Source organism: Paramormyrops kingsleyae, chromosome 16, assembly GCF_048594095.1.
Source record: "Paramormyrops kingsleyae isolate MSU_618 chromosome 16, PKINGS_0.4, whole genome shotgun sequence".
Taxonomy (NCBI): domain Eukaryota; kingdom Metazoa; phylum Chordata; class Actinopteri; order Osteoglossiformes; family Mormyridae; genus Paramormyrops; species Paramormyrops kingsleyae.
The window spans coordinates 17,009,543-17,036,401 of NC_132812.1; the positions used below are offsets into that span (position 1 = coordinate 17,009,543).

At 38.6% G+C, this 26,859-nt stretch overlaps 2 protein-coding genes across 12 annotated transcripts in view; both read left to right on the forward strand.

Moving 5' to 3' along the window:
• The window catches only part of LOC111852694 (nectin-1-like), a 30,293-nt gene extending 23,055 nt beyond the window's left edge, over positions 1-7,238 (forward strand). For 2 of the 7 annotated variants that reach the window (XM_072700888.1, XM_023828874.2), the window contains exons 4-11: positions 1,124-1,256; positions 2,102-2,131; positions 2,575-2,604; positions 3,036-3,074; positions 3,923-3,952; positions 4,198-4,230; positions 5,642-5,668; positions 5,932-7,238. In XM_072700888.1, coding sequence (XP_072556989.1) covers positions 1,124-1,256; positions 2,102-2,131; positions 2,575-2,604; positions 3,036-3,074; positions 3,923-3,952; positions 4,198-4,230; positions 5,642-5,668; positions 5,932-5,962 — 353 coding nt within the window. In that variant the 3' untranslated portion in view covers positions 5,963-7,238. Of the gene's footprint in view, positions 1-101; positions 441-626; positions 993-1,123; positions 1,257-2,101; positions 2,132-2,574; positions 2,605-3,035; positions 3,953-4,197; positions 4,231-5,641; positions 5,669-5,931 lie in introns of all 7 variants that reach the window. The other 5 variants (XM_072700887.1, XR_011983127.1, XR_011983129.1 and 2 more) reach the window with 5 other exon arrangements.
• An 841-nt stretch (positions 7,239-8,079) lies between these two features.
• LOC111852693 (OX-2 membrane glycoprotein-like) lies at positions 8,080-20,721 on the forward strand. 5 transcript variants are annotated; one of them, XM_023828871.2, is made up of 9 exons: positions 8,080-8,211; positions 8,404-8,522; positions 9,189-9,264; positions 9,533-9,853; positions 10,657-10,983; positions 12,260-12,544; positions 14,203-14,301; positions 16,635-16,935; positions 20,119-20,721. In XM_023828871.2, the coding sequence occupies exons 3-8, from the start codon at positions 9,195-9,197 to the stop codon at positions 16,715-16,717; spliced, it is 1,185 nt and encodes a 394-aa protein (XP_023684639.1). In that variant the 5' UTR covers positions 8,080-8,211; positions 8,404-8,522; positions 9,189-9,194; the 3' UTR covers positions 16,718-16,935; positions 20,119-20,721. The 5 variants fall into 5 exon arrangements, with proteins under 5 accessions (XP_023684639.1, XP_072556987.1, XP_072556984.1 ...); XM_072700886.1 differs by lacking the exons at positions 8,080-8,211; positions 16,635-16,935 and adding an exon at positions 13,375-13,398; XM_072700883.1 differs by lacking the exons at positions 8,080-8,211; positions 16,635-16,935.
• Positions 20,722-26,859: the final 6,138 nt, after the last annotated feature.

Sequence of the window (26,859 nt, forward strand, 5' to 3'; positions counted from 1 at the left end):
ATCAGTAATTTACACTTCTTAAAAGCGTTTAATACCCGTCTACCCCGCGCAAGAATAAGCTGTTATGGTTTTATGTATTCAGGTGTGTTTTTTTTTTTTAGGTTCCGCAGAATTAATTAGAACGGAGCAGCTTGTAATGGCTTCCTTTGGAGAAGATGTTAACTTAAAATGTGAGCTAACAAAACAGAGAAATGTGAAACAAGTGACCTGGCAGAGAGTGTCGGAGCAGACGAGTGAAAACATGGCAACGTACAGTGAACGTTTTGGTTCGAAAATCGCCGATTCTTTCCGGAAAAATGTCTGTTTCGTGGAAACGGGGCTGCAACAGTGTTCTATAGTTATTAGGAGAGTCCAGTGGAGTGATGAATCGTGCTACGATTGTCTGTTTAATGTGTTTCCTGATGGAGCCATCAGTGGGAGGACCTGCCTCAAAATCTATGGTAAAGTCTCTTTGATTTATATTATCAAAATGATCGAAAAGAATGCTGAATTCAGTAATTTTCCTATCCTTTTTCAGTTTGATTTGCACACTTGATTTGCACAAAACTAATGAAACGCTGATGAAAAAATATTTCACGATTCTTCTAGAAAGCATGACCGAGATAACTGTCTTTCTGATCTTTCAGAAATTCACAATCCTGTATTTGACATAAAACCAGTCACTGTCAGTGGTGAGGGGATATTACTGCTTTCCTGCTCTGTCACTGGAAAACCTGCACCAGAGTTATCCTGGGATATTGACGATACAGCTCTGGAAAATTCTACAACATTCTACACCAAAAATCCTAATGGAACTATAACTGTTACTAAAACTGCTACAGTTCAAATGACCCCCAGACTTCTTGCAAATACAATAGAAATCAAATGTGCAGCACAGCAAGAATATGGAGAAAGGAAGGAAACTTTCATTACTGTCCCAAATGGTGAGACAGCTGATAACCAGTCTGATAAAGCTGATACAGGACATACAGTCATCTTGTACACTGTCCTTGGTAAGCGCAGTCATCCTCCATACTTCATGATGTATGGTAATTGTGTATTTCTGACATGTATTTGACATTTGGTTTTTATACATGGTTGTATTCGGTTTTTTATACATGATTGTATATTTTCTCATCTGCAGCCATTGGAGGCCTTTGTATTTGTGGAGGCCTTTGTATTTGTGGAGGCCTTTGTATTTGGGGACGCCTTTATATTTGTGGACGCCTTTATGCTTTTTTGAAACTCACTCTAAGGAAGGAAAAAGAGCGCAGTAGGTAAAAATGAACCGACAGCTGTTTTTATTATTGTCTATAGAGCCAAACATGTCAGGATGAATTCCTTTTACCTTTGTCTGTTTAAAAATGCGTGCATGTTACAACCTTTTCCCCTATTTCTGGGGGAAAGATACAATGTCTTCTTCAGTAAGGAAAGCACAATATGTCTTAATATTTTTGCAATTCTCATTTGTGACTCATGTAATTGTGTAACAGTGACATCATTCAGCCAGTGATGAGGTTTGACCATGGGTTCTAACCTGTAGACCCACATGCTACTCCAAGTTCTTGTTTAAAACTAACAGACATTTAGGTGGGTGATACTGTTTGGTTAATGTACATACATTTCAGGTCTAAATGGAAAAAAACAATTACTGAACTTAATGATATGCATCAGACAATAGATGTGCAGGCTGCTCTCACTCTTACTGCATCATTCAGGTATCAGTTTTTCTGCACAGTGACTAAATTATGACCCAATCTCATTTTGCGATTTTAACACAGTGTAATTTAAAAATCCTGCTTTACACATCAGTTTTGTGTATTTCACTGTATTTCCAGTTTTCCAATAGTGTAAAATGTCAGTAGGATCTGGTGTGAAGCGGGAGAGCCACACTGCCTCTTATTCCCTTGGTCACGTGCAGAAAGAGCTTTCAGAAGGTTCATCCTTTGATAGGCTGGAGGCTGTTTGTCTGAGCTCTGCAGTGAGCTCCTGCATTCCTCCATCTTGGAACCTGGAATTCAGGCACAGCTGTGAGATTCGGATTCTAACTGAAGCTGTGACCTGTTGAACAGCCAAGCTCAACCTATGAATTTTAAATGGTCGTTTGTCACTTTCTTTTCAGCACAAAAGATCCTTATCAAGTGCCAATCAGGTATGTCGTTCACTGCTGAAAGTTAAAACTGATTTAGAATGCTAAAGATAGTAACATCGTCCTGTTTTCCATTTGCTGCACACCAAAGTCTTTTCCATTCAATGAAGACTTTGAAATGTTTGCCTGCATGTTTTTGTCCTCCTGCTGCCTTCTGTAAGATGCAAACAAAATTCAGTAGGAAATGAGCAGATGCATCTCAATGTTATATTATGCAATCAATTTCAAATACTGTAAGAAAATAATCTGTTTTATTCTCCATTTGGGCTAATTCTGCAAAAAGATAAAGGCAGCAGCTCAATTTTTCCCCTAAAATTTTGTGATTATTAGTAAATGTTTCAAAACTACGTTTAAATTGAACACATTCAGTCTGTCTGTCTATGTTACGAATTGTAGAAAATCATAGGGATGGTTAGTAATATGACCGCTTATGAATTCCTTTTCAGAACACCAGACTGTTCTCAAGTGAAAACTGGGTAAGGCTTTAACTTAATGTTTCCTGTAAATCATATTTAATTACATGAATAGTGCTGAATTAGCCTTGAGGCTGAGATTTTACAGTAAGAATTTAGCCGATATATAGTATAATTTCAAAAGAGTGGAGGTGTATATTTCAAAAAGTTTGGGATCGGAGGAACAAGGACAAAACGTCCAAACTAGGAAAACAGTGGGGGTGTCAGTGCTTGGAAAGGGCTAGAGAATCATGTGGGGTCACACATCAGGGACCAGGTCTGTGTTCTGATGTGGCGATAAACTCTACTTTCATATGATTAATGATAATGTGCAGCTGAAGTCAAGGAAAAGTGTTTGTCAGTTGATTGCACCCAGCTGTGTAACATCCATGCCACCCTCATCCAGTCTTAGGTCTCATCCAGTATTCAAATCTACATGTTTTATTACCTTTCAGATTACTGGTTGGTTCTTCCCTGAAGAAAATACTAATACAGTAGGTGTCTTCAGTTTTTTTATTGTCATTGTAGCTTTGATAATGTATAAATATATGCATTCCATAGTTACTCTGTATGTTAGGGGTGGGAATTGGTAGATTGCCGATTCAATATGTATTTCGATTTTATGTTTTTTGCTGAAGAGCAGTTCAAGTCAACATTTATTGTAAAGACAAGGGCTGTAACGGTACAAATATTTAGAAGGTTCATCCTTTGATAGGCTGGAGGCTGTTTGTCTGAGCTCTGCAGTGAGCTCCTGCATTTCTCCATCTTGGAACCTGGAATTCAGGCACAGCTGTGAGATTAGGATTCTAACTGAAGCTGTGACCTGTTGAACAGCCAAGCTCTTAACCTATGAATTTTAAATGATCTTTTATCACTTTCTTTTCAGCACAATCAGGTATGGCGTTCACTGCTGAAAGTTAAAACTGATTTAGAATGCTAAAGATGGTAACATCATCCTGTTTTCCATTTGCTGCACACCAAAGTCTTTTCCATTTAATGGAGACTTTGAAATGTTTGCCTGCATGTTTTTGTCCTCCTGCTGCCTTCTGTAAGATGCACATAAAATTCAGTAGGAAATGAGCAGATGAATCTGAGTGTTATATTATGCAGTCAATTTCAAATACAGTAAGAAAATAATCTATATGTTTTATTAACTCTAACTTGCTACAGTAACTCTGCAAAAAGATAAAGGCAGCAGCTTAATTTTCCCCCTAAAATTTTGTGATTATTAGTAAATGTTTCAAAACTATGTTTAAATTGAACACATTCAGTGTCTATGTTACGAATTGTAGAAAACCATAGGGATGATTAGTAATATGACCGCTTATGAATTCCTTTTCAGAACACCAGACTGTTCTCAAGTGAAAACTGGGTAAGACTTTATCTTAACATTTCCTGTAAATCATATTTAATTGCATGATTAGTGCTGAATTAGCCTTACAAGGCTGAGATTTTACAGTAAGAATTTAGCCGATATATAGTGATTAATAGTAATGTGCAGCTGACATCAGTGAAGTGCCTGTCACCTGACTGCCCCAGCTGTGTAACATCCATGCCGTCCTCATGCACTCTTAGGTATCAATTATATTCCAATCTACATGTTTTATTAACTTTCAGATTGGATTCTACTCTGAAGAAAAGACAAATACAGTAGGTGTCTTCAGTTTTTCTACTGTCATTGTGCCTTTGATAATGTATTAATATGTGTGTTCCATAACTACACTATACATTAAGGGTGGGAATTGGCAGATTATTTACCGATTAAATTAGTATTTTGATTTTTAATTTTTGTTGCTGAAGAGCAGTTCACATCTACATTTATTGTAAAGCCAAGGACTGTAACAAATATTCATCATGTGCTCTTCAGTTACATCCCTTTTGGTTTAAAACGTCCAATGAAACAAATGACACAGGCAGAACCTAAACTCATTAGTAGATGATCATCATGAAAACATGGTAATTGTGCCCTTGAGTTGGTTAAGGCTCGTGCTGGAGAACTCCAAGACCCTTCCACGTCACATAAATCGCTAGTTTGAGAACATTCTGGTTTCCCAATAAGTTACACCAACTCCGGAGAGTGAGTAGTTGATAAAACCAAGACTCCCCATCAGCTCTGTTATATCGAACTGGGATATGTTGCTGGAAACGCATCCAACATGCAAACTCATTTGAGACGACAACGTTCAAGTGTGTGTAAGACCAGAGCAAGGCAGACACAGCTCTGCAAGTTGGGCTCCCTGTGGCATTTAGGATGTTTTGTGATGTAATTTAGACTGGGCTTTAAAAAGGTTATAGATATGCAACCATTCTCTGTAGCAGAGAACATGGAATTTAGTTCAATATGTAACTATGAATTGGTTTTGTTATTCGGTCACAACGACAGACACATTGCCTTATGTTTGGTTTACAGCCGTTTCTATATGTTTTGCTTTTTTAATAATGAACAATTTAAAAACAAATTCTGTTTCCCTGCTGTACTGAAATTGAACCAAACCATGAACCCAAGCAGACAGCCTCACTCATGTCTAGACTTACTTCACAGAATCAAAGTTTGCCCAAACTTAGGATTTCAATTGAGGTGCTGCTCATAAAGTCTCTGTACAGGCTTGTTTGTTCATGATAGCACTGTAGCAGGCCTGCACATGTCAGTCCTTTAACACAACTGTGCAGTGCAACTGGGCAAGTATATCAGAAGTAACAAATGAGACCGACATTACAGCAACCTGCAGTTAAATAGATTTTTCAAATTAGATTTTTAATTTTCACAGTGATATAAAAATTTCCATGTTGAGGAATCGTGATTTATAACTTGATCGATTTCCACACACCCGTACTATATATGCACTATATATGTCTTTATTGTGAGTGGTCAGAGACAATGAGTATAGTATAGAACTAATACTCTATAAACATTCTTTCTTTTCACCCAACATTCTCCTGCTCCAGACACATTAGACTTTAAACTTGAAATGTCTCCTGTGAAACTTTGATTCTTAAGTAAATGTGACAAATTTATGAAAAATTTTATGTAAGTTTTGCCTTTGTTTTTCTATGTTTTTAGCCCTTCTGAACATCCAAAGGTTAAAAAGTAAGTTCACCTTTATTATTTCAAGAATGAAACACACTCAGCTATAGGAAAATAAAATTTGGGTTCTGGGAATGTGTCTGGATATCTGCATTCCAATTGGCTTATAAAATGTTGGTTGTCCATACACAAGTGTATAATACTTGTTGGTTTTAATTAATTATTAAAAGAATTAAAAATCACATTTTAAGTTTGAAAATGGCAATAATGCAAGTTTTAAATTGGGGTGTTTATCACTTTGGCATCAGTGTCGTTTCTTCTGCTAGGAGCCTGGACTTCAGTGAACAGAAGCATTGATTGTGATGGAGGTCATGACGTGTTGGCAGGACATGTTGGTGTTCGTGGTTGTAATGTGGTTTCTGAAAATATGTGCAAATGTCAAGTTGCAAATCTGATCTTTTTTGTAAGCACAATCTTTGCTGCACAGGTGTATATAATTAAAATACAAGTATGCAACTCTGTTTTTAACAATCACGGAATTATGTCATAAAAATCACTACTGTACATAATTATCAGGGGTCCATGCAGCATCAGTTAACAGTCACAGCATATGTGATAAATGTTTTATGTTTCATTGTTCTCTGCTAATTTAACCCTTGTGTACATGGGAAACACTAAGGATAAAAATCGGCCTACTTAAATACATATGCAATCATGCAATCGCTTTACCATGTTCAGGAGGCTATAGCCCCAGCACTTGTTTGGCAAATAAATGACCATAAAACAATGATTTTAAGATATAGCCTTAAAGTTATAGTAAATTGTTGAGGATGAAGAGTATGTAGCGTAATCTGGGAACAGCATCCACACCGAATCATATATCATGACGTGATTTATAACTGAATCGATTTCCACACACCCGTACTATATATACAATATATATGTCTTTCTTGTGAGTGGTCAGAGACAATGAGTAAAAAGTGACAACGATGTATAAAGTTTAGTTGCTTTAGAAACTGTTCTTAATGAGGCATTCAGTGGCTCATTGGCACAGTTATGGTTACTACTGCATTCATCTGGAAAACAAAAGTTTTTCCGATATAATGAACTAATCATTCTGTTTCACATTTCATTTTTCTGAATTAATGAGATAACCATCCTGTTTTTACGAGTAATGTTTTTCTGAATTAATGAGGACCTTTCTGTTTTTCATGATGCATGATCTCTGAAACCGTCGGAGTAGAAAAGTAGGGCTGAAATTCTGTAGCTTAAGCTTAACTTAGTTTAAGAAAATTCTACTGTGGGAAATTGTCCATCTCACCCATTGCCAGACTCTTAATCCATCAATTTTGTAATATCTCCAGTGCTTGAAGTGGGCCGGAACGCAGCGGAACGCAGTTCCGGAACTTCTGTATTCTCGTCTTTTGGGTTCCGTCACTTTTTTCTGCGTTCCGGTACTTACTGAAACTGATCCGACGCAGCGACAGTGGCCCGAGAAAATTAGAGTTCCTGCACTTATTTTTTCCCACTTCAAGCACTGAATATCTCTTTATACTTTGTATTATAATTACAGTGGCTTTGTAATTTCATGCCATTTGCCTCAGTAAGTATGAATAAACTAAATGCTTTGTGACTTCATGTTTTACTTTACAAACCAGCAGCAGTGGTGGTCAGCTGTTTAATGATGTTATTTATGCTAGGAAGCTGTTTGCAGACTCTAGTTTCAGCAAAACAATGGTTTATTGAACAGCACAAATGATATAATGTAATACAGGGTAGAAATACACTGGGTATGAAAGGCAGTTCAAATACAAATTCAGGATAGTCCTTAATCCCCCTTTATACCCCAAAGGACACTGCCTGACTAGGTACTGTGTGTATAGGTGTTGTGAGTGAATTTGCATATACAGGGTGACCTCCTGGAATGTGAGGATCCTGAGACGGATGAAGCAGGACAGAGACTTCCAGCGATAGCAAATGGTAACTCAGTCTGGTCACTGCCCTCCTCTGGACTCTGTAAACTCACTCAGTTCCTTATCGCCCTGCTGGTGCAAGCTGGAGCCCCCATTCTCTCCCTGAATTCCCCTATGATCATAAATTACTCAGTTTGTATTCAACCAAGAACGTTGGGGTGTCTTTTTACTATTTTTCCTTACAGTTATAACAAATAATTTATAAATGATGTTCCTACATAAACTTTACAAAAAAATTTTTGTGATCTACTCTTTGGCCTAAGGAAGGGGACACGTTCAAAATCAAATAATTTGACTTTACCAACTTGCTCACCCATGTTGAGAGCTTGCAAATCCACTCACACACTGATGGGAATGAGACCCACAACACTAACTGTAAGGCTAAATTGATGCCACGGTAACACCGTGAAGTCAGATCATTCGCAAGGTTTTATTAATCTGTGTCATAGAGTTTCGTAACCGCTAGAGGGCAGTATTTCCATAATGAATACAAGTAGTGCGACAGGAATTGCCTTATGGAATATGACGTTACGTAATGAGCTGTTCTGTGAAAACGCGTATATATATATATATATATATATATAAAACCGTTTCACGCTAATTATCCAGAGTACAGTACATCTGGTACAGGCTGTAAATATCCCATAAATTATTCGAATTATTTCATGTTAATTTACACGGTTTCCCCAATAAGCTGCTGCGTGGCACTATCGTAGCTTATATTTTGATTGAGGTTCTTTTAAAAAATGTATTTTTACTTTTTTTTTTAACAAAATATCTCGTGCTACTGTATCTGATCTGCCCCTTCTTTGGCCCATTTTATAGTGAGACGAGGGGTGGTGCGTGTCCGGAGTTGGGGTGCAAGAACTCAGGGACGTGAGATTATATCGAAATAGGCGAGTTTGTCAAAGGAGTGCTTTACCTATCAGGGCAGCCGCTCACCGGTAAGTCTGAAGGAGGGAAGACCTTAATTGGTTGTGTTATACTTGTTGACAAATACGTGCTTTATTGGTTTATTCGCTGTTTGGGGCAGCCTAATGAGTAAAAATGGAGTGAAAATTGAATAAACAAATCGCAAATACATACATCAGTTTTGTTTATAATTGTTAATTATATGAAATATATATAGTCACTTTGTGCGTATTTAAGACATTTAACGTATGGACCGTATTTTTTTATTTCCTATCTAGCTTGATTTGATTACATCTTGATTCCCATCGGAAAAGCAAAGGGAACACAATAACGCATTACTTTTGAATATCTCAGTAGAAATAAGACCGCTTTGTCCTTTATTGTGGTTGCATATAATGTTATTTCACAAATAGCTAGGGCAGGTGCTGTGGTATGGAAGAATATATTTCTGTTTTATTCTATTTTATTTTATGTTCTAGAGATATTAGTGCTCCTTTTTGATAAGCTGAGAACCAGTACAAGCATTTACTGGGGAAATACTTTATGAATTAGTTTAACAGAACAGTTATGTAATGAAATAAGATGCTTTTGATATGACTGTTGAAGTTAACCTCACCCTTGTAAATAAATGAATGCAGCCCAAGTTCCATTTGCGAGGTGCTGAAACCAAACTGAATAGGCATGTCCTTTCTGTGCAGACAGACATGTTATATGCTGCCCTACTGCGAGTCTCACAGCTCTATGTCATCCTCATTACCATGTCCGCAAATCAAGGTATTCGTAATATTACACTTTGTTTCCATTATACAGTACATGACCAGAACTCCTGCAGCAAAACTTCACTAGTTAATCCTTAGGATGTTGCTGTTCTGGTTTATTCTGATCTTTTCACACCAATAATAAAACAGAAACTCACTATAAACCATAAAATTCCAGCCAATACTTAAAATTGACCTTCAAATGTTTTGGGTGATGTTTAAGGTCGATGTGTGGGAGGAACCCAACACGGCCACTGAGGCTGTGTTTTGTCTTTGTGGCCCAGGTAAGGTCATTGCCCCCTCGAGAGTAAAGGTGAGGCAGAATCAGCCCGTCACAATATACTGCAAGTTGGAGCTGGAGCAGGGGGAGTCGTTGAAGCAGATTCTGTGGCGGGACAAGCATAACCAGACCCTGTTTGTGTACCATCCTGATGAGCTTCCAAACATCACGGACAACCAGCGCGTAACCCTGGAAAGCCCTACCTTACACACCACTGGTGTCACAATCGAGAAGGTGAGCCTAGAAGACAAGGATTGCTACGTGTGTGTGTTCTACGTGTATCCCAGCGGGTCTCAGGAAAGAAGCATCTGTCTAGAAATTATGGGTGAGTTCCATCAAAGACACTTGGGCTACTATACAAAACAGGAAGCATATTTATGTGGACTAAAGGATAACCTGTGCCAATCCCCAGTTCTTAAATGTTTTTGTTATCGATTTTACACCGTGGCTTTAAATTTATATAGTAACATGTTGAATGTAATCAGAGAGGCATATTACTTAGAACCTCCATTTAAGTACGGTACTACATTTGTTTCTGCAAGCAAACCATCTCATGTAGATATACCTTTCCGTTCATTTCTTTATTTGTTTCTATAACTCAAGAACTACAGTGCAAGTCTCATGTCAGGTTATTTATATATCTAAACATCCTTGTATTTGAATTCTTTACGTGACAAAATGATAAATTCCGCCACTCTGTACTGGATGAGTGGTTATGGAAGATGAGCGGTTGCATGCATTAAGAGTGTGTGTTCATAGTCTTTTGAAGTATTTCTTTATTGGCTTTTTTAAGGTGTTGATGTGGAGGAACTACAAGAACCTTTAACAGTAGTATGTCTGCACTGTGTCATGTCTCTATGCTTTACACACCCTGCTATTCATTGCATGCCAGTAGTAGAGGAAACATGCTAAGGTCATATGCTACAAACCACAAGAGATATTGGTGCCTAATTCTTTATTTCCCAAATAACATCTTATTCTTCATGATGTAATGTCATGAATGCATCTCGTCCAGCCACACAGCAGACAGACCCATGGATATGAATTTTAAGCTTGTTTTTCATCTGGCCAATTTTGTGTTTCCACTGTATATTGTGATAATTATTCAAAATTGTGTTTATTTACCAGCCAATCTGAGTACAGAAGGGAACAAAACGGCGGTCAGCGGAAAGCTGGCAACACTGTCCTGCCAGTTTAGCCCCTCCGAGGGGGTCAAGCAGGTCCATTGGAGGAAGACGGAGGAGCAGGGTGACACCAGAGACGTGGCTGTCAACGGCAAGGATGGAAAGCCTGTTATTGAAGAGCCGTTTAAGGACCGTGTAATGCTGAGCAGTGGCGTCAGTGAGACAAATCTCTACATCAAGCCAGTGAGAGTTGAGGATGAGGGCTGTTACACCTGTGAATTTGCCTACTATGATGACATGGAGAGCGCTGCAGCCTGTCTCACTGTCTACGGTATGGACGTAGGGAAATGGCCCTTCGCAGTCTAACATACCACATCACTTGTTTATTGGATTAATTACTTATTTGACAATTGCACTCTGCCATCCATCCCAACATACACCTATTTGTTCATGCATATTTGATTTCAGCCATATTTACTTGCAATACATTTATCTGACTTATTTACCTCATCCCTTTAAAACACATTTTTTCCAAATCCTGCCTGCAGCATTTTATTTTAAAATCATACTTGTTACTATGCAAAAGTACCAAAAATGATCCCTTTGAAATATCCCAGTGAAGGTGCCCCAGACACCTGTAAAGCATGCATGCTTCTTGTGGAGTCCTTTTTTGAGAAAAGGGCAGAGGTGGAAAATTCAGGTCCGGAAAGTAAAAATCCAGACCAGGATTTTGTTTCAACCAACCAATTGCATATGAAGAGACACTGTCACAGAGTACTCAGCTGGTTGGTTGAAACAAAATCATGGTCTGGATTAGGGATGTAAGCAATTAATCGATTATCAATTAATTGTCGATAAGAAATTACTCGATTAAAATTAATTAATTGCAATTAATTGTATTTTGAACCCATAATTCCTTGCCAGTCCTCGTGGGCGGCGTACTTGTTTTCGTTTTAAGTAGTCTTTCTTATATTTTGATATTTTCTATTCAAAATATGTTTGAAATGCTACCAAATGTTATTCCCTGCCCTCAAGTGAGCTCAGAATAAACCTTTGATTAAGGAATATGATTTGCATTTTTTCTTCATATCATATAGAAGATAGCATTCTATGTTACGTATACAGTAGATGGAACCTATTCAGAGGGAAATTCAGCTTCTCAGAAAAATTGCCGCTTAGCAATTAATCGATCATCGATCGATAAGATGAAACAACTATTGATTAATGAATTACTCGATAATTTGCATCCCTAGTCTGGATTTATACTTTCTGGACCTGAAATTTCCACCCCTGGAAAAGGGAAATGAAATAATTCCTTCGTCTTGCTGTCTTTGGTTATTGGACCTATTATTCCATAAGCAGTATGCAGAGACCTTGTATTGAGTCCATTATATCAGAATGTCTTTTATCTATGTGTCATTTAGTCAATGCATACCAATTTAAAAGCTTGTTCTATTTATGGTCGTAGTTATATTACATTTTACGCAGTAGTTCAACTGAGATATTAAAATAGCACAGTTGGTGTGTTGATAATTCATGAAGTTTATATGTGTGTCAAGAAGTCACTTCAAGATGGGTGTTGTATCAAATAAGTGTTCTGTTCATAGTTTTGCCCAAAACAGAAGTGAACTACCGGACGGTATCTCCAGGGATCATCGAGGCAAACTGCACAGCGCTGGCTCGTCCAGCAGTCCAGATACGGTGGGATGTGGAGAAGGACAACAGGACACTCAGCCCACCTGTGTCGTCCGTCTTTGAGCAAGGGGACGGGATCTTGGTGGTCCATAGCACTCTGCTTGTCCAGGCAGATCTTCTAAAGGAACTGCCTGTGAAGTGCCTGGTCTACCATCCTGGCCTCGAGTCCCCCATCTCTGTCTCCCTGAACACCAAGAGTGAGTGCATCTTTTATGCCTCTTTCACAACAAAAAATAGTGAAATAGTGAAACCCCTTCCCCAGTACTCACTGTCCTTGCCACTATTAAACTGCAGAATGATTGCTGATTGTTATAGTTTCCTAAGAGCATTAAATGGATCAGTATGATAAAAAACAATCAGTAAAGAATTTTCAAAATGTATATATTTTGTTGTGAGGAGAAAGATCACGTAGGTTCAGGTCCTTATTTTTTGTTGTGGAATTAGGTTTATTTATTTAAATTTTAATTTATATATATTGATAGGACAACCAAATTCCAGAATTATCTATAATCTAGTTGTAATGTGTGGACAGGTGATTGATGCACTGACAGTTGTCCGATTAACAAATGCAACATACAGAAACAATGTAACAAAAAGTAAAAACAACAGTAAAACAAGGAATACATTTCAAGTAATATTATAATTAGTGCTCGCACAATCATTATGATTTTAAACATGATTTTAGTTGGTACTTGACACTTCAAACATTATAAACAAGAAGCTAACTTATGAAACTACATAAATTAGCCCTCTGCAACCCTCTACTGGACAAACAATGAAAATGTGGATGGACGATTTATTCAGAGTAAGTTTATGTTTCATTACACATGATTACTCAATAGCAAATAGTATATGATTATTTACTTTGATTACTAGTATATAAACTGAGAAAATGTGGAAAAACTCAAAGTAACTGTTACATAATATATTAATATTGGTTGTGTGAAAAATATTAATATCAATTCAAAGATTTATCAATTTGGAAAAGGATACTGTATAAACAGGTCTTTCTCTTTTTATTGAGTAGTGGTGATATCAAGTTAAATGAAAGGTAAGAAATCTCAAGGCCAATGATACTGACATATCTGATATCCAAACACATCACCCTTTGTACCACAGAGGCATTTCAGCACAGTGCCACCATTGACCATTCTTCATTATCTTAATTATTAATTAACATTCATTTATCATCAAAATTCCATTTTTCATTAGGCACAATTTTGTACATGCAGTGGCAATTATTTTCAAAAAATAGGAATATCAAAGGGTGACCATACACTGCTCAAAAAATAACATCGTCATTGTTATACTGAAACCATTTTTTCTTCTGCTTGAACTTCTGCAACATTTCCATTATTAAAAACCATTGGCTTCTCTTCCTGCATGGGTTTCCTTATGTATTCTCAGAGAAACATGAGAGCAAAAAAATAAACCTTATAATATGTAACACATTTCAGAAAGCTGAAACAATGATTTTGATTTTTCAATACACAGAGTATAAAATTTGTTGTATGTATGTATAGATCAATTTAATAGATACATTTTAATGGAATAATGGCCCTGAAAAGTAGTCTATCAAGTTTATTAAAAGCATTATATTCCTTCAGACTCATGAATTAACTACATATTGGCATTGTGTGCTGTCTAGTTCCCCCAGAAGAACTGAATTTTAGCATTTAAATAGCAGGCTCTCAGTGGAAATCAGTCCTGAATATAATATTCTTGTTTACTGATTTTCTCCACTAAAGTCAAACATAAAGACCTAAGATCTGACAGGTTATAGAACCGCTGCTTTAATGTATAAATGTTTTATATGTGTGAATGTTAACCTGATTGCATGGATTTTATATTGCAGTTGGGAAAGCCTTTACCGTTCTTATCTCCGTGACAACAGTCGCAGCACTGCTTATCCTATGCCTATGCATCTATCTGTGGAAATGCGTCCTGCGTGACTGTAAGTAGAAGGCTTTGTTTGTATTAAATTTACCACCCCATACTGCATATCAGTGACTGCAACAGAGAGAGGAACATATATTTTACTAAGAAGATGCTTTATCCAAAGTGACATACAGTTCAGAAATCAGGGTCAGACAGTGCCTGAAGTGATATGGGGTTAGGGGCCCCGTGGGATTTGTACCAACAACCTTCCAGTCACTGACACTGTCCTAACCTATTGACCCTAACACTGCCCTCAGATATAGGTAGGTGAATATAGTCTGAATGCCTGAAATCACAGTTAGGCATTCCCTGATGCATGACCTTACAAACACTGCATGTTTTCCAAGCTCAAATCCAAGTTATTTTTGGTAATTCATTGATGTATAAGGTTTTTAACAGTATCTAATAGTTCATGATGTTTCAGGACATGAAACAGTGGGTCATACCCTTTTATTAATCAGGAAGGTGTGCTCACTTCACACAGGAAAGCCAAGTGCCATCTTCTCTGTTGAGTTTTGTCAGCATGGCTTGTAACAGTGATCTGTGTGATGGGGAAGGACAGTCCCCATGGAAACAGGGGCAGGACACAGTTCTTCACCTAAAGAAGCAGCACCTTTTTCCTGGTCATTGTGTTATTGTAGAGCACTCTGATTTTGGTGATTCAGTATAGCTGAATCAAAACACTGTATGACATCACAGATTTGGTTTGACTTTTTTCAGGATCAATGTCCCATAAAACTCTTATTGTCTTCATTCACAGTAGCAATGATTTTTCCCCTCCAAAGAAATGCAGTCCTAATCATAGTAATGGGCTGAAATGTCTTGTGTTTACCCTGTTTGTATTGTCCTGCCAGTGACGTCTGACATGTTTAGTTTCTCTGTGGGGACAATAAAGTACCTACCTATCAACCAACCAACCAACTAACCAACAAACAAACGAACAAAGCAAAAAACAAACAAGCAGAACAAACCAAACAAATAAACAAACCAACCCAACCCAAAACCAATCAAAGAAGTAATGAAGAATCAATTCAGGGATGGAACTTTTTTTGTTTGTTGGTTTTTTTGCTACAAACTGGGCTTTCTGCATTTATCCGTAAAACAATGGCATCCACACTCTTCATCATTCACTCTCCTGAACAGAGGCTGCCACTGTGAACCTAGTGAAAGGCTTTGTGACATAGACAGATTCTACACTGTGCACAGAGGGAGTGCAACTATGGTGTGAAGGGTATGTGAACTGGGATGTGTCAGACCACACTGTAGGATACTGCGGTTTCTGCAATTAAAGATGTAAATGGCAAATTCATGTAGGGGCAGTTCTCTTATTTTAAAATCAAATCAATAGAGCCTTACTGCTGTGTTTGCTATGCAGGTCATCAAGGAGTATTATAACCCGATACAGGTTGATTATTATTTATATACAGTTGTGTTCAGAAAAATAGTGTGTCTAAAAAAGTGAATAAAGCTGAAAATCCTTATAATGGTTTTTATTTCCATACAAGCAAATGCATTGGGAACACTACAAATTCTATTCCAAATCAGAACAAGAAGAGAAATTCATCACATTTGTGTTATTCCTTTACAGAGTTAAGGAAAGGGAATATTAGGCTGTTCAAAAAAATAGCAGTGTCCACATTCTTCTTTACAAACTCAAAGATTCACTGTATGAGCTGAAAAATGTTTTAATGTTATTTTGCTTTCCTTTGAATCATTTAAGTAATATTTAATTGTATAACCACTGTGTCTGAGAACTGCTGCACATCTGTGCTGTATGGAGTCGACCAAATTCTGGCGCCTGTGAACAGGCATTCCAGCCCAGGCTACATTTCTTGGTTTTGCCTCAGAAACAGCATTTTTCATGTCACCCCACAAGTTTTCTATTGGATTAAGGTCCGGGGATTGGGCTGGCCACTCCATAACGTCAATCTTATTGGTCTGGAACCAAAATGTTGCTCGTTTACTGGTGTGTTTGGGGTCATTGTCTTGTTGAAACACCCAATTCAAGGGCATTTCCTCCTTGGCATAAGGCGACAGGACGTCTTCGAGTATTGTGAGGTATTCAAACTGATTTGTGATCCCTGGTATGTGATAAATAGGCCCGCCACCGTAGTATGAGAAACATCCCCATATCATGACGCTTGCACCACCATGCTTCACTGTCTTCACTGTGTACTGTGGCTTGAATTTAGTGTTTGGGGGTCATTTGACAAACTGTCTGCAGCCACTAGACCCAAAAAGAACAATCTTGCTTTCATCAGTCCACAAAATGTTGCGCCGTTTCTCTTTAGGCCAGTCAGTGTGTTCTTTGGCAAATTATAACCTCTTCAGCTCATGTCTTTTTTTCAGCAATGGGATTTTACGAGAGCTTCTTGCCAGTCGCTTCACATAGGCGTCATCTGATTGTAACAGTACTTACAGGTAACAGGTAACTTTAGACCTTCTTTGATCTTCCTGGAGCTGATCATTGGCTGAGTCTTTGCCATTTTGGCTATTCTTCGATCCATTCAAATGGTATGTTTTTGTTTTCTTCCACGTCTTTCAGGTTTTGGTTGCCATTTTAAAGCATTTGCGATCATTTTAGCTGAGCAGCCTATCATTTTTTGCACTTCTTTATGTTTTCCCCTCTCCAATCAACTTTTTAATCAAGGTACGCTATTCTTCTGAACAATGTCTGGAGTGACCCATTTTACTCAAAATTTCAGAGAGAAATGCACTCCTTACTTAAATAAGGCCCACAATTGGCACCTGGTTTTTCACAGAACGAATGACCTCACTAATTGAACTTCACACTGGATTATTTTGAACACGCCCCTTTCAATTAATGATTCGATTACACAGAATCAGCAGCTTGCATGTTATGACTGTTGGGTCTGTTGGTTTTCCATTACTATACTACACATACTAGTAAATTATTTGCTATGTACAAATATAATTTCTACCAAAAACAGTGATTGATTAGGTTAGTGATGTCGGACTGCTATTATTTTGAACACAACTATATAGGAAATAATGAAAATAAAATGGCTCTCCATTAAATTTTCAAAAAACTGTTGTAATAAATAGTGGTTCTATAAAATGCAATATTGATGTAATACTTTGAGTTCTAACTTAATTAAACAGTGATATCCTATTGAATTCAGTGTTCTTCAGCTATAATGACCCGACTGAATTAAAACTTATGCTGCAAGAAAGGTACAACCAACTAGGGTGAAAAGCTGTTAGAGTGAGCTGGACACAGCCCTGGGAGAGGGCACTGGACACAGCCCTGGGAGCTGGATACAGCCCTGGGAGCTGGACATAGCCCTAGGAGAGGGCACTGGACACAGCCCTGGGAGCTGGATACAGCCCTGGGAGAGGGCACTGTACTGGCAGAGGGCACTGGACACAGCCCTGGGAGCTGTACACAGCCCTGGTAGAGGGCACTGCACTGGGAGAGGGCACTGGACACAGCCGTGGGAGCTGGACATAGCCCTGGGAGAGGGCACTGCACTGGGAGAGGGCACTGGACACAGCCTTGGGAGCTGGATACAGCCCTGGGAGAGGGCACTGCCCTGGGAGCTATACACAGCCCTGGGAGAGGGCACTGCCCTGGGAGCTGGACACAGCCCTGGGAGAGGGCACTGCCCTGGGAGCTGGACACAGCCCTGGGAGAGGGCACTGCACTGGGAGAGGGCACTGGACACAGCCCTGGGAGCTGGACACAGCCCTGGGAGCTGGGCACTGCCCTGGGAGAGGGCACTGGGCCAGGTCTGGACAGTACACTCATTGATGCCACACACTGCCCCCCCCCATTCCCTCTGCTCAGAGGCACCCAGCTAACAATGCAATGCAAATACTTTTATACCAAGACAAAAATAGCTTCTTCTTGAACAACAGCAACATGGAAAGGCAGAACAACGTCCTTCCTTTCTGCAACTTCTACATTTTCCAACTATATAACCTCTATACCTCTATCAAAAGCTTTATACACATTCAGTTCCTCACCAGAATCGTTGCATATTCTAAGAATTTGATTGAAATTCTTACAAGGACCATGTCTTCCATATGGTTTTAGATCACTGTTTCCCCACCCAGTCCTTGGGGACCCACAGCAAGTCTGTATTATTTTATATTTTTAAAGAGATAATATCTGTTATAAGGATCCAAAAGTAGTACAGTCCCATGGGAATATTGTCATTGCCTTCCCTGATAATTGTTTACCATGTTTACAAGCAACATTGAAAGTAAGAGTGAAAATATGACAAAAATTTGTCCAAAATTGTACGAGCATTCCAAAGATTTGCTGTGTCGAATAATAATGTGGGAAAAGTGACTTTCACATGTAATGAATTACACCATGGTATGCGTAATTATTCTGTAAGAAATGAAGAGTATTGAAATTGGTGGTTAACCATGGTTATTTGGGTAAATTCTGGAGTTGTAGTCAGTATGAAAGTAATTTTTGCAAGGCATTTTTGTTTGCAGGCACGTAAAAAAAAAAACTCAATTTTTGATTAGTACTGTATAGCTATATGCTCTAAACATAAATGAGAAAATCCATATGGATGCAAATATGAGATCAAACTGTAGGTATTTTTATTGTGATCTTATGTGTGGGGAAACCAGGCCATGAGCGTTATTCTGTTTTCCTGTTTCTGTCCAACCAGCATTTTTTCCTTTTGCTTACTGACCTTGGGTATTTTTCACTTTTTTTTTCTTTTTTTATGCGTAAGTCACCCCTAATTCCAACTACCCTTGTTACCAAAATAAAGTCCTCGTCCACTTTCCTGACTTCCCGACAAATATTTCAGTTTCTCAAAAGCAAACTGAAGTAGCAAACTTAACTGACAAGCAACAACTGTAGCAAAATATCAGTGCTGACATGATGTTCCTGTGATGGAGGCTTTTTTCTATTAATTGTGCCACAGATGAAGGATTGCTGCTTGAAAATATGTATTTGAGAAAAATGAGAAAATTTGTTTCATATTCTTTTATGTCTTTAAAGTATATTAATACTTTTGGAAGGCATAGTATTCACACACAAAATTCTCATAAGGATGATTCACTTATGTACTTTATATGATCTATAATGCATAAAAACCATGGCAAGGCTGAAATAGCCTGACAGTAATTCTTAAGCTTATACATTTACTTACCAAACTAATGCAGGCAATTAGAGGACCTTGTGTGTGTTTATAGATCAACATCAACAGTCCTTATTGTCACAGTGTTTCTTCCTTTCTGGTTCTGAACACCATCTACTTTTTAGTACCTACTAGGTCAGTGTTTCCCAGCCCAGCCCCCAGGGACCCACAAACTCCTTTCCAGCTCCCTGTCAGACAGTCCATGTTTTTGCTCCCTCCCAGCTCCCTGTCAGACAGTCCATGTTTTTGCTCCCTCCCAGCTCCCTGCCAGACAGTCCATGTTTTTGCTCCCTCCCAGCTCCCTGTCAGACAGTCCATGTTTTTGCTCCCTCCCAGCTCCCTGTCAGACAGTCCATGTTTTTGCTCCCTCCCAGCTCCCTGTCAGACAGTCCATGTTTTTGCTCCCTCCCAGCTCCCTGCCAGACAGTCCATGTTTTTGCTCCCTCCCAGCTCCCTGTCAGACAGTCCATGTTTTTGCTCCCTCCCAGCTCCCTGTCAGACAGTCCATGTTTTTGCTCCCTCCCAGCTCCCTGCCAGACAGTCCATGTTTTTGCTCCCTCCCAGCTCCCTGTCAGACAGTCCATGTTTTTGCTCCCTCCCAGCTAAATTGACTAAATTGCTAAATTGAAACTAAATTGAAAAAAAGATAATGTGTAAGAATGGGCACTAATCCAACGTTCTTTTTTCACTTTTATGAACCTGATCAGAAAGAAAGTGGAGAGTTGCCTTACAAGCTATGATGACGACGTAACGGGAGAGTTTCCAAAGATGTGATTCCATCGTTGCTCGTAGAGTCAACATGTACTCTGCCTCAATAGGTGGGACCAACAGAACTCTCCAGAATCCTAAAGACCAACTTGTGTATTAATTTATGTGTTTTTTGCAAAGCTTGGTTAATACTACGCATTTTTTGTAAACTGCAGAATTGTGTATTACAAAACAAAGTTTGTCACAGCAATTTTTTCTGGATGTAAAGAAGGTTTGTCATATTGCACTGTATTTATTAATGGATTACAAACTTATGAAGTGCAATATTAATAAGATAATTACCCAACCACAATCTCTCTGTGCAAAATAGTTCTGAAGCTTTTCAAACCATGATTTTGAGGAAAGTACTGTGTAAACACAATCTTGATCACAGTGCTGTCTATTCTTCTTGTTGCAGTCTATGAAAACTTTCTGTATCAGTCTCTTCTAATGATGCCAACACGTTCTACTATAATGAGACCATAACTGTTGTTTAATTATTGATAAATTAAGTACTGCAATCACAGTATGTTAAATAAACATTCTGTATGTGTGTAGAGTTAGTTGGGTGTACTTTTGTATGATTTTTTTTGTGCAGTTAATTGCAAATTCTAATATCTAGTTTTGATTCTTGTTGAATGGAGCCCCCTGTTTTATACCCTATGCTGCTAAAAGGTACAGTCAAAGGAGTGTGTTTGTGATACACACAGTAAAAGGTGTGTGTTTGTAATACACACAGTCAAAGGAGTGTGTTTGTGATACACACAGTCAAAGGAGTGTGTTTGTGATACACACAGTCAAAGGTGTGTGTTTGTGATACACACAGTAAAAGGTGTGTGTTTGTGATACACACAGTAAAAGGTGTGTGTTTGTGATACACACAGTAAAAGGTGTGTGTTTGTGATACACACAGTAAAAAGAGTGTGTTTGTAATACACACAGTCAAAGTAGTGTGTTTGTGATACACACAGTAAAAGGTGTGTGTTTGTAATACACACAGTCAAAGGAGTGTGTTTGTTTGTGATACACACAGTCAAAGTAGTGTGTTTGTGATACACACAGTAAAAGGTGTGTGTTTGTGATACACACAGTCAAAGGAGTGTGTTTGTAATACACACAAAGGAGTGTGTTTGTAATACACACAGTAAAAGGTGTGTTTTTGTAATACACACAGTCAAAGGAGTGTGTTTGTTTGTGATACACACAGTCAAAGTAGTGTGTTTGTAATACACACAGTCAAAGGAGTGTGTTTGTGATACACACAGTAAAAGGAGTGTGTTTGTTTGTGATACACACAGTCAAAGGAGTGTGTTTGTGATACACACAGTCAAAGTAGTGTGTTTGTGATACACACAGTCAAAGGAGTGTGTTTGTTTGTGATACACACAGTCAAAGTAGTGTGCTTGTGATACACACAGTAAAAGGTGTGTGTTTGTGATACACACAGTCAAAGGAGTGTGTTTGTGATACACACAGTCAAAGTAGTGTGTTTGTGATACACACAGTAAAAGGTGTGTGTTTGTGATACACACAGTCAAAGTAGTGTGTTTGTGATACACACAGTCAAAGGAGTGTGTTTGTAATACACACAAAGGAGTGTGTTTGTAATACACACAGTAAAAGGTGTGTGTTTGTAATACACAGTCAAAGGAGTGTGTTTGTTTGTGATACACACAGTCAAAGTAGTGTGTTTGTAATACACACAGTCAAAGGAGTGTGTTTGTGATACACACAGTAAAAGGAGTGTGTTTGTTTGTGATACACACAGTCAAAGGAGTGTGTTTGTGATACACACAGTCAAAGTAGTGTGCTTGTGATACACACAGTAAAAGGTGTGTGTTTGTGATACACACAGTCAAAGGAGTGTGTTTGTGATACACACAGTAAAAGGAGTGTGTTTGTTTGTGATACACACAGTCAAAGGAGTGTGTTTGTGATACACACAGTCAAAGTAGTGTGTTTGTGATACACACAGTCAAAGGAGTGTGTTTGTTTGTGATACACACAGTCAAAGTAGTGTGCTTGTGATACACACAGTAAAAGGTGTGTGTTTGTGATACACACAGTCAAAGGAGTGTGTTTGTGATACACACAGTCAAAGGAGTGTGTTTGTTTGTGATACACACAGTCAAAGTAGTGTGTTTGTGATACACACAGTAAAAGGTGTGTGTTTGTGATACACACAGTCAAAGGAGTGTGTTTGTAATACACACAAAGGAGTGTGTTTGTAATACACACAGTAAAAGGTGTGTGTTTGTAATACACAGTCAAAGTAGTGTGTTTGTAATACACACAGTCAAAGGAGTGTGTTTGTGATACACACAGTAAAAGGAGTGTGTTTGTTTGTGATACACACAGTCAAAGGAGTGTGTTTGTGATACACACAGTCAAAGGAGTGTGTTTGTTTGTGATACACACAGTCAAAGGAGTGTGTTTGTAATACACACAGTCAAAGGAGTGTGTTTGTTTGTGATACACACAGTCAAAGTAGTGTGCTTGTGATACACACAGTAAAAGGTGTGTGTTTGTGATACACACAGTCAAAGGAGTGTGTTTGTGATACACACAGTAAAAGGTGTGTGTTTGTAATACACACAGTCAAAGGAGTGTGTTTGTTTGTGATACACACAGTCAAAGTAGTGTGTTTGTAATACACACAGTCAAAGGAGTGTGTTTGTGATACACACAGTAAAAGGAGTGTGTTTGTTTGTGATACACACAGTAAAAGTAGTTTGTTGTGATACACACAGTCAAAGTAGTGTGTTTGTAATACACACAGTCAAAGGAGTGTGTTTGTTTGTGATACACACAGTCAAAGGAGTGTGTGTGTTTGTGATACACACAGTCAAAGTAGTGTGTTTGTGATACACACAGTCAAAGTAGTGTGCTTGTGATACACACAGTAAAAAGTGTGTGCTTGTGATACACACAGTCAAAGGAGTGTGTGTGTTTGTGATACACACAGTAAAAGGTGTTTGTTTGTGATACACACAGTCAAAGTAGTGTGCTTGTGATACACACAGTAAAAAGTGTGTGTTTGTGATACACACAGTCAAAGGAGTGTGTATGTTTGTGATACACACAGTCAAAGTAGTGTGTTTGTAATACACACAGTCAAAGGAGTGTGTTTATGATACACACAGTAAAAGGAGTGTGTTTGTTTGTGATACACACAGTCAAAGTAGTTTGTTTGTAATACACACAGTCAAAGTAGTGTGCTTGTGATACACACAGTAAAAGGTGCGTGTTTGTGATACACACAGTAAAAGGTGTGTGTTTGTAATACACACAGTCAAAGGAGTGTGTTTGTAATACACACAGTCAAAGGAGTGTGTTTGTTTGTGATACACACAGTAAAAGGTGCTTGTTTGTGATACACACAGTCAAAGTAGTGTGCTTGTGATACACACAGTAAAAAGTGTGTGTTTGTGATACACACAGTCAAAGGAGTGTGTGTGTTTGTGATACACACAGTCAAAGTAGTGTGTTTGTTTGTGATACACACAGTCAAAGTAGTGTGTTTGTGATACACACAGTAAAAGGTGTGTGTTTGTGATACACACAGTCAAAGGAGTGTGTTTGTAATACACACAAAGGAGTGTGTTTGTAATACACACAGTAAAAGGTGTGTGTTTGTAATACACAGTCAAAGGAGTGTGTTTGTTTGTGATACACACAGTCAAAGTAGTGTGTTTGTAATACACACAGTCAAAGGAGTGTTTTTGTTTGTGATACACACAGTAAAAGGTGTTTGTTTGTGATGCACACAGTCAAAGTAGTGTGCTTGTGATACACACAGTAAAAAGTGTGTGTTTGTGATACACACAGTCAAAGGAGTGTGTGTGTTTGTGATACACACAGTCAAAGGAGTGTGTTTGTTTGTGATGCACACAGTCAAAGTAGTGTGCTGGTGATACACACAGTAAAAAGTGTGTGCTTGTGATACACACAGTCAAAGGAGTGTGTTTGTTTGTGATACACACAGTTAAAGGAGTGTGTTTGTTTGTGATACACACAGTCAAAGTAGTGTGCTTGTGATACACACAGTAAAAAGTGTGTGTTTGTGATACACACAGTCAAAGGTCTGAGTGCATTTGCAGGAAACACATGTTTTACGTCATATACTTTTCTGTAAATAGAACATGAAAAATACACATAATGAATGTGCACCCTATAATAATAATAACTAGTAACTGCAGGCAGTGACTGAAGGGTCCAAAGCGTAGGAAGATCGTCCAGGTCGGACAAACAGTAGAGGAGTAATGATGGAGAACTGAAGGACTGACTGTCACTGGCGACTAGGGCCAGAAGAAGTCAGACAGAACCACATAGTCCTGAAACAGAATGGAGATTTTTGAATGTAGGCCTAACAGGTCAGCAGATGTCAGACAGATTGTAGAACTGTGTGGTGCAGTGCCTGAGCCTGACTGGGGTCTGATGGTCTGAATAGTTGGTAGAAATAGGCACCTTCCTACCTGATGTGGTAAGTATAGATGTTACAAGTTAAAGTTTGTGCATTTGTACTGACTGTGTGAACATAGGCTGTTTTGCATATTCATAACAGTGCTGAGTTGGGGAACTGCTGCATGTAACAGTAGTAATATCATGCTTTGTTCTTTTCTAGGCTGTTCATTTAGACATGAGAAGGCCTGAAAGTATTGAATGGCATTTATGAATGGAGCACTGACTCCACCTGCTGGCCAATTTATTCAAACATTGAAATTGTTCTTGTCCCCACAGGCTGAAGTATCATTGAAGTTTGATACTTGTTTGATACAAGTTGAATGGCAGGAAAATGACAAGCAATTAAAAATATGGAGTTAGCTGAAGGGAAAGGTGATGAATCTTTGAAGGTGTTATGAAAAATAAGGACATTTCAGCTGAATTAGCCAAGGTGGGGCAGTGCCCTGATTGACCTGCTACCAGAATTACCTAGGTGGGGTGGAAATTGTAGGAGTTATAGGAATATGTCATTTACTGAGTTTTTAAACATCACGAGGGAATGCAAATGACTGTCATTGGGAGTTTCATAAATTTTGATTTGGCATGATTCACAGAACATAAAGTGCAAAGGATTTTGACTAGTAATATGTCACTCGAACAGAAATGAGAAAAATGTCAGTTGCACTGGTTTTGCAGGTTTAGGCAGACATGTTACATTGCTGTAGCGCCACCAATTGACTGATCAGTGTCAAATTTGGAGGGTCCTTCCCCAGTACTGTCCTACAGGACATGTTCAAGTTTGGTGATGATTGGCTGAGGCCAGTCTGAGATACAGCTGTCTGATTGAAATAGGCGTGGAACCAGTATGGTCTGGGTGTGGCTGATGGCCATACATTAAGAAACTTTAGGATTTTTTAAATAATTATTTATCAAGACTGTCTCCTGATTTGAATGATACCAGACTTACATAGATTTACGAAAGGTCTTGTCATCAGGCCTACATAAATTATGCAAAAACACAAAGATGGAGAACCAAGTTCTACATGTAGTTTGATTTGGCATGTCATACTGAATTGGCCTGGTAATAAATGTCAACTGTAGGCTTGACAGTTTTGTAGAAATAGGTAGAAATGCTAAATTTGTTGCTGTAGCGCCCCCATCTGGCAGACTGGGGTGCCCTTACTAGGGTGAGGTCAGGGTCTGTAGACACATGGATCATCCAGATTTAGTTCAGATTGGTGATTGCTAGGCCTGTCAAATGGATGCTTGATTTTCATTGGCTAATTATGGCCATCATTTTATGACTTATGACTGCCATAGTAAGAGTATGACCTCAAGGCTTGGCCATAGTAGACATATGCCAAATTTCACTTGGATTGGCTAAGCAGTTCAGGAGATATTGGAAATAGGTATTTGTAACACCCACTATTGACAAAATGCGGCCCGCTTTGTATGGTGTACCCAGAATGGTGCAGGGAGGTAGGATTTCAAATTTGGTTAAGGTAGGCCAAGGCATGGCCAAGTTATAGCAGTCAGACTAAAATGGGTGGAATTTAGGTGGAGTTTGATTGTGGCTAATGGCCGTAGGATAGAAAAATGTCAGACTTTTTTTCAATAACTCTTAATCAGCTCAGAGGACTGATTGGTTTGATACCTCATTTGTCTGATTTGGTTTGACGGGGAAGGACTTTAAGGCAGAAGTAGGTTTTCCAAATTAGCAAAAAATCTAAGTAGGCGGAGCCTAATACTATCACTCTGAATGTTGTAGGAAATGGCTGCCTGTATCTGTAGAAAAACTACTTTTGCTGGTACTTCCCACTTACACTTTAATTGTGTGCCTGTGTTGGGTTATTCAATTAGAAGCTATCAGCACCTCCCTGCTTTTGATAGATGGAAGCTAATGAAGCTGAAAATTTTGTTCAATTTGGAAATGGCTGGTAAATGAGAGAAATAAATGGGTGAGTAAACGATAACTAAACAAACGCACATTGCATCTATGCCACCAAATGGCCCAAATCACAGACTCAGACTTCAGACAAATGTAGAGTTAGAAAAAGTAAAGCATTTCCAGGGATCATAATGTGTTTTTATGATAGATCTGGGCCCCCGTAGGATAAGAAACCACAGTTTAGCATGCTTTAGTAGCATATTTCCTACATTTCAACAACCTTTTGTTTCACCCTAAGGCCCCAAATTAGGCTTAGCACACTAAGGCTAGGGTTAGGGTTTGAAAAAGTATGGTATTTTCAGGCATCAAC

Coding starts and splice junctions, on each gene's coding strand:
- LOC111852693 (XM_023828871.2), top strand. CDS start 9,195: ATGTTATATGCTGCCCTACTGCGAGTCTCACAGCTCTATGTCATCCTC. Junction 9,854..10,656: donor CATCTGTCTAGAAATTATGG/GTGAGTTCCATC, acceptor TTTATTTACCAG/CCAATCTGAGTACAGAAGGG. Junction 10,984..12,259: donor AGCCTGTCTCACTGTCTACG/GTATGGACGTAG, acceptor TTCTGTTCATAG/TTTTGCCCAAAACAGAAGTG.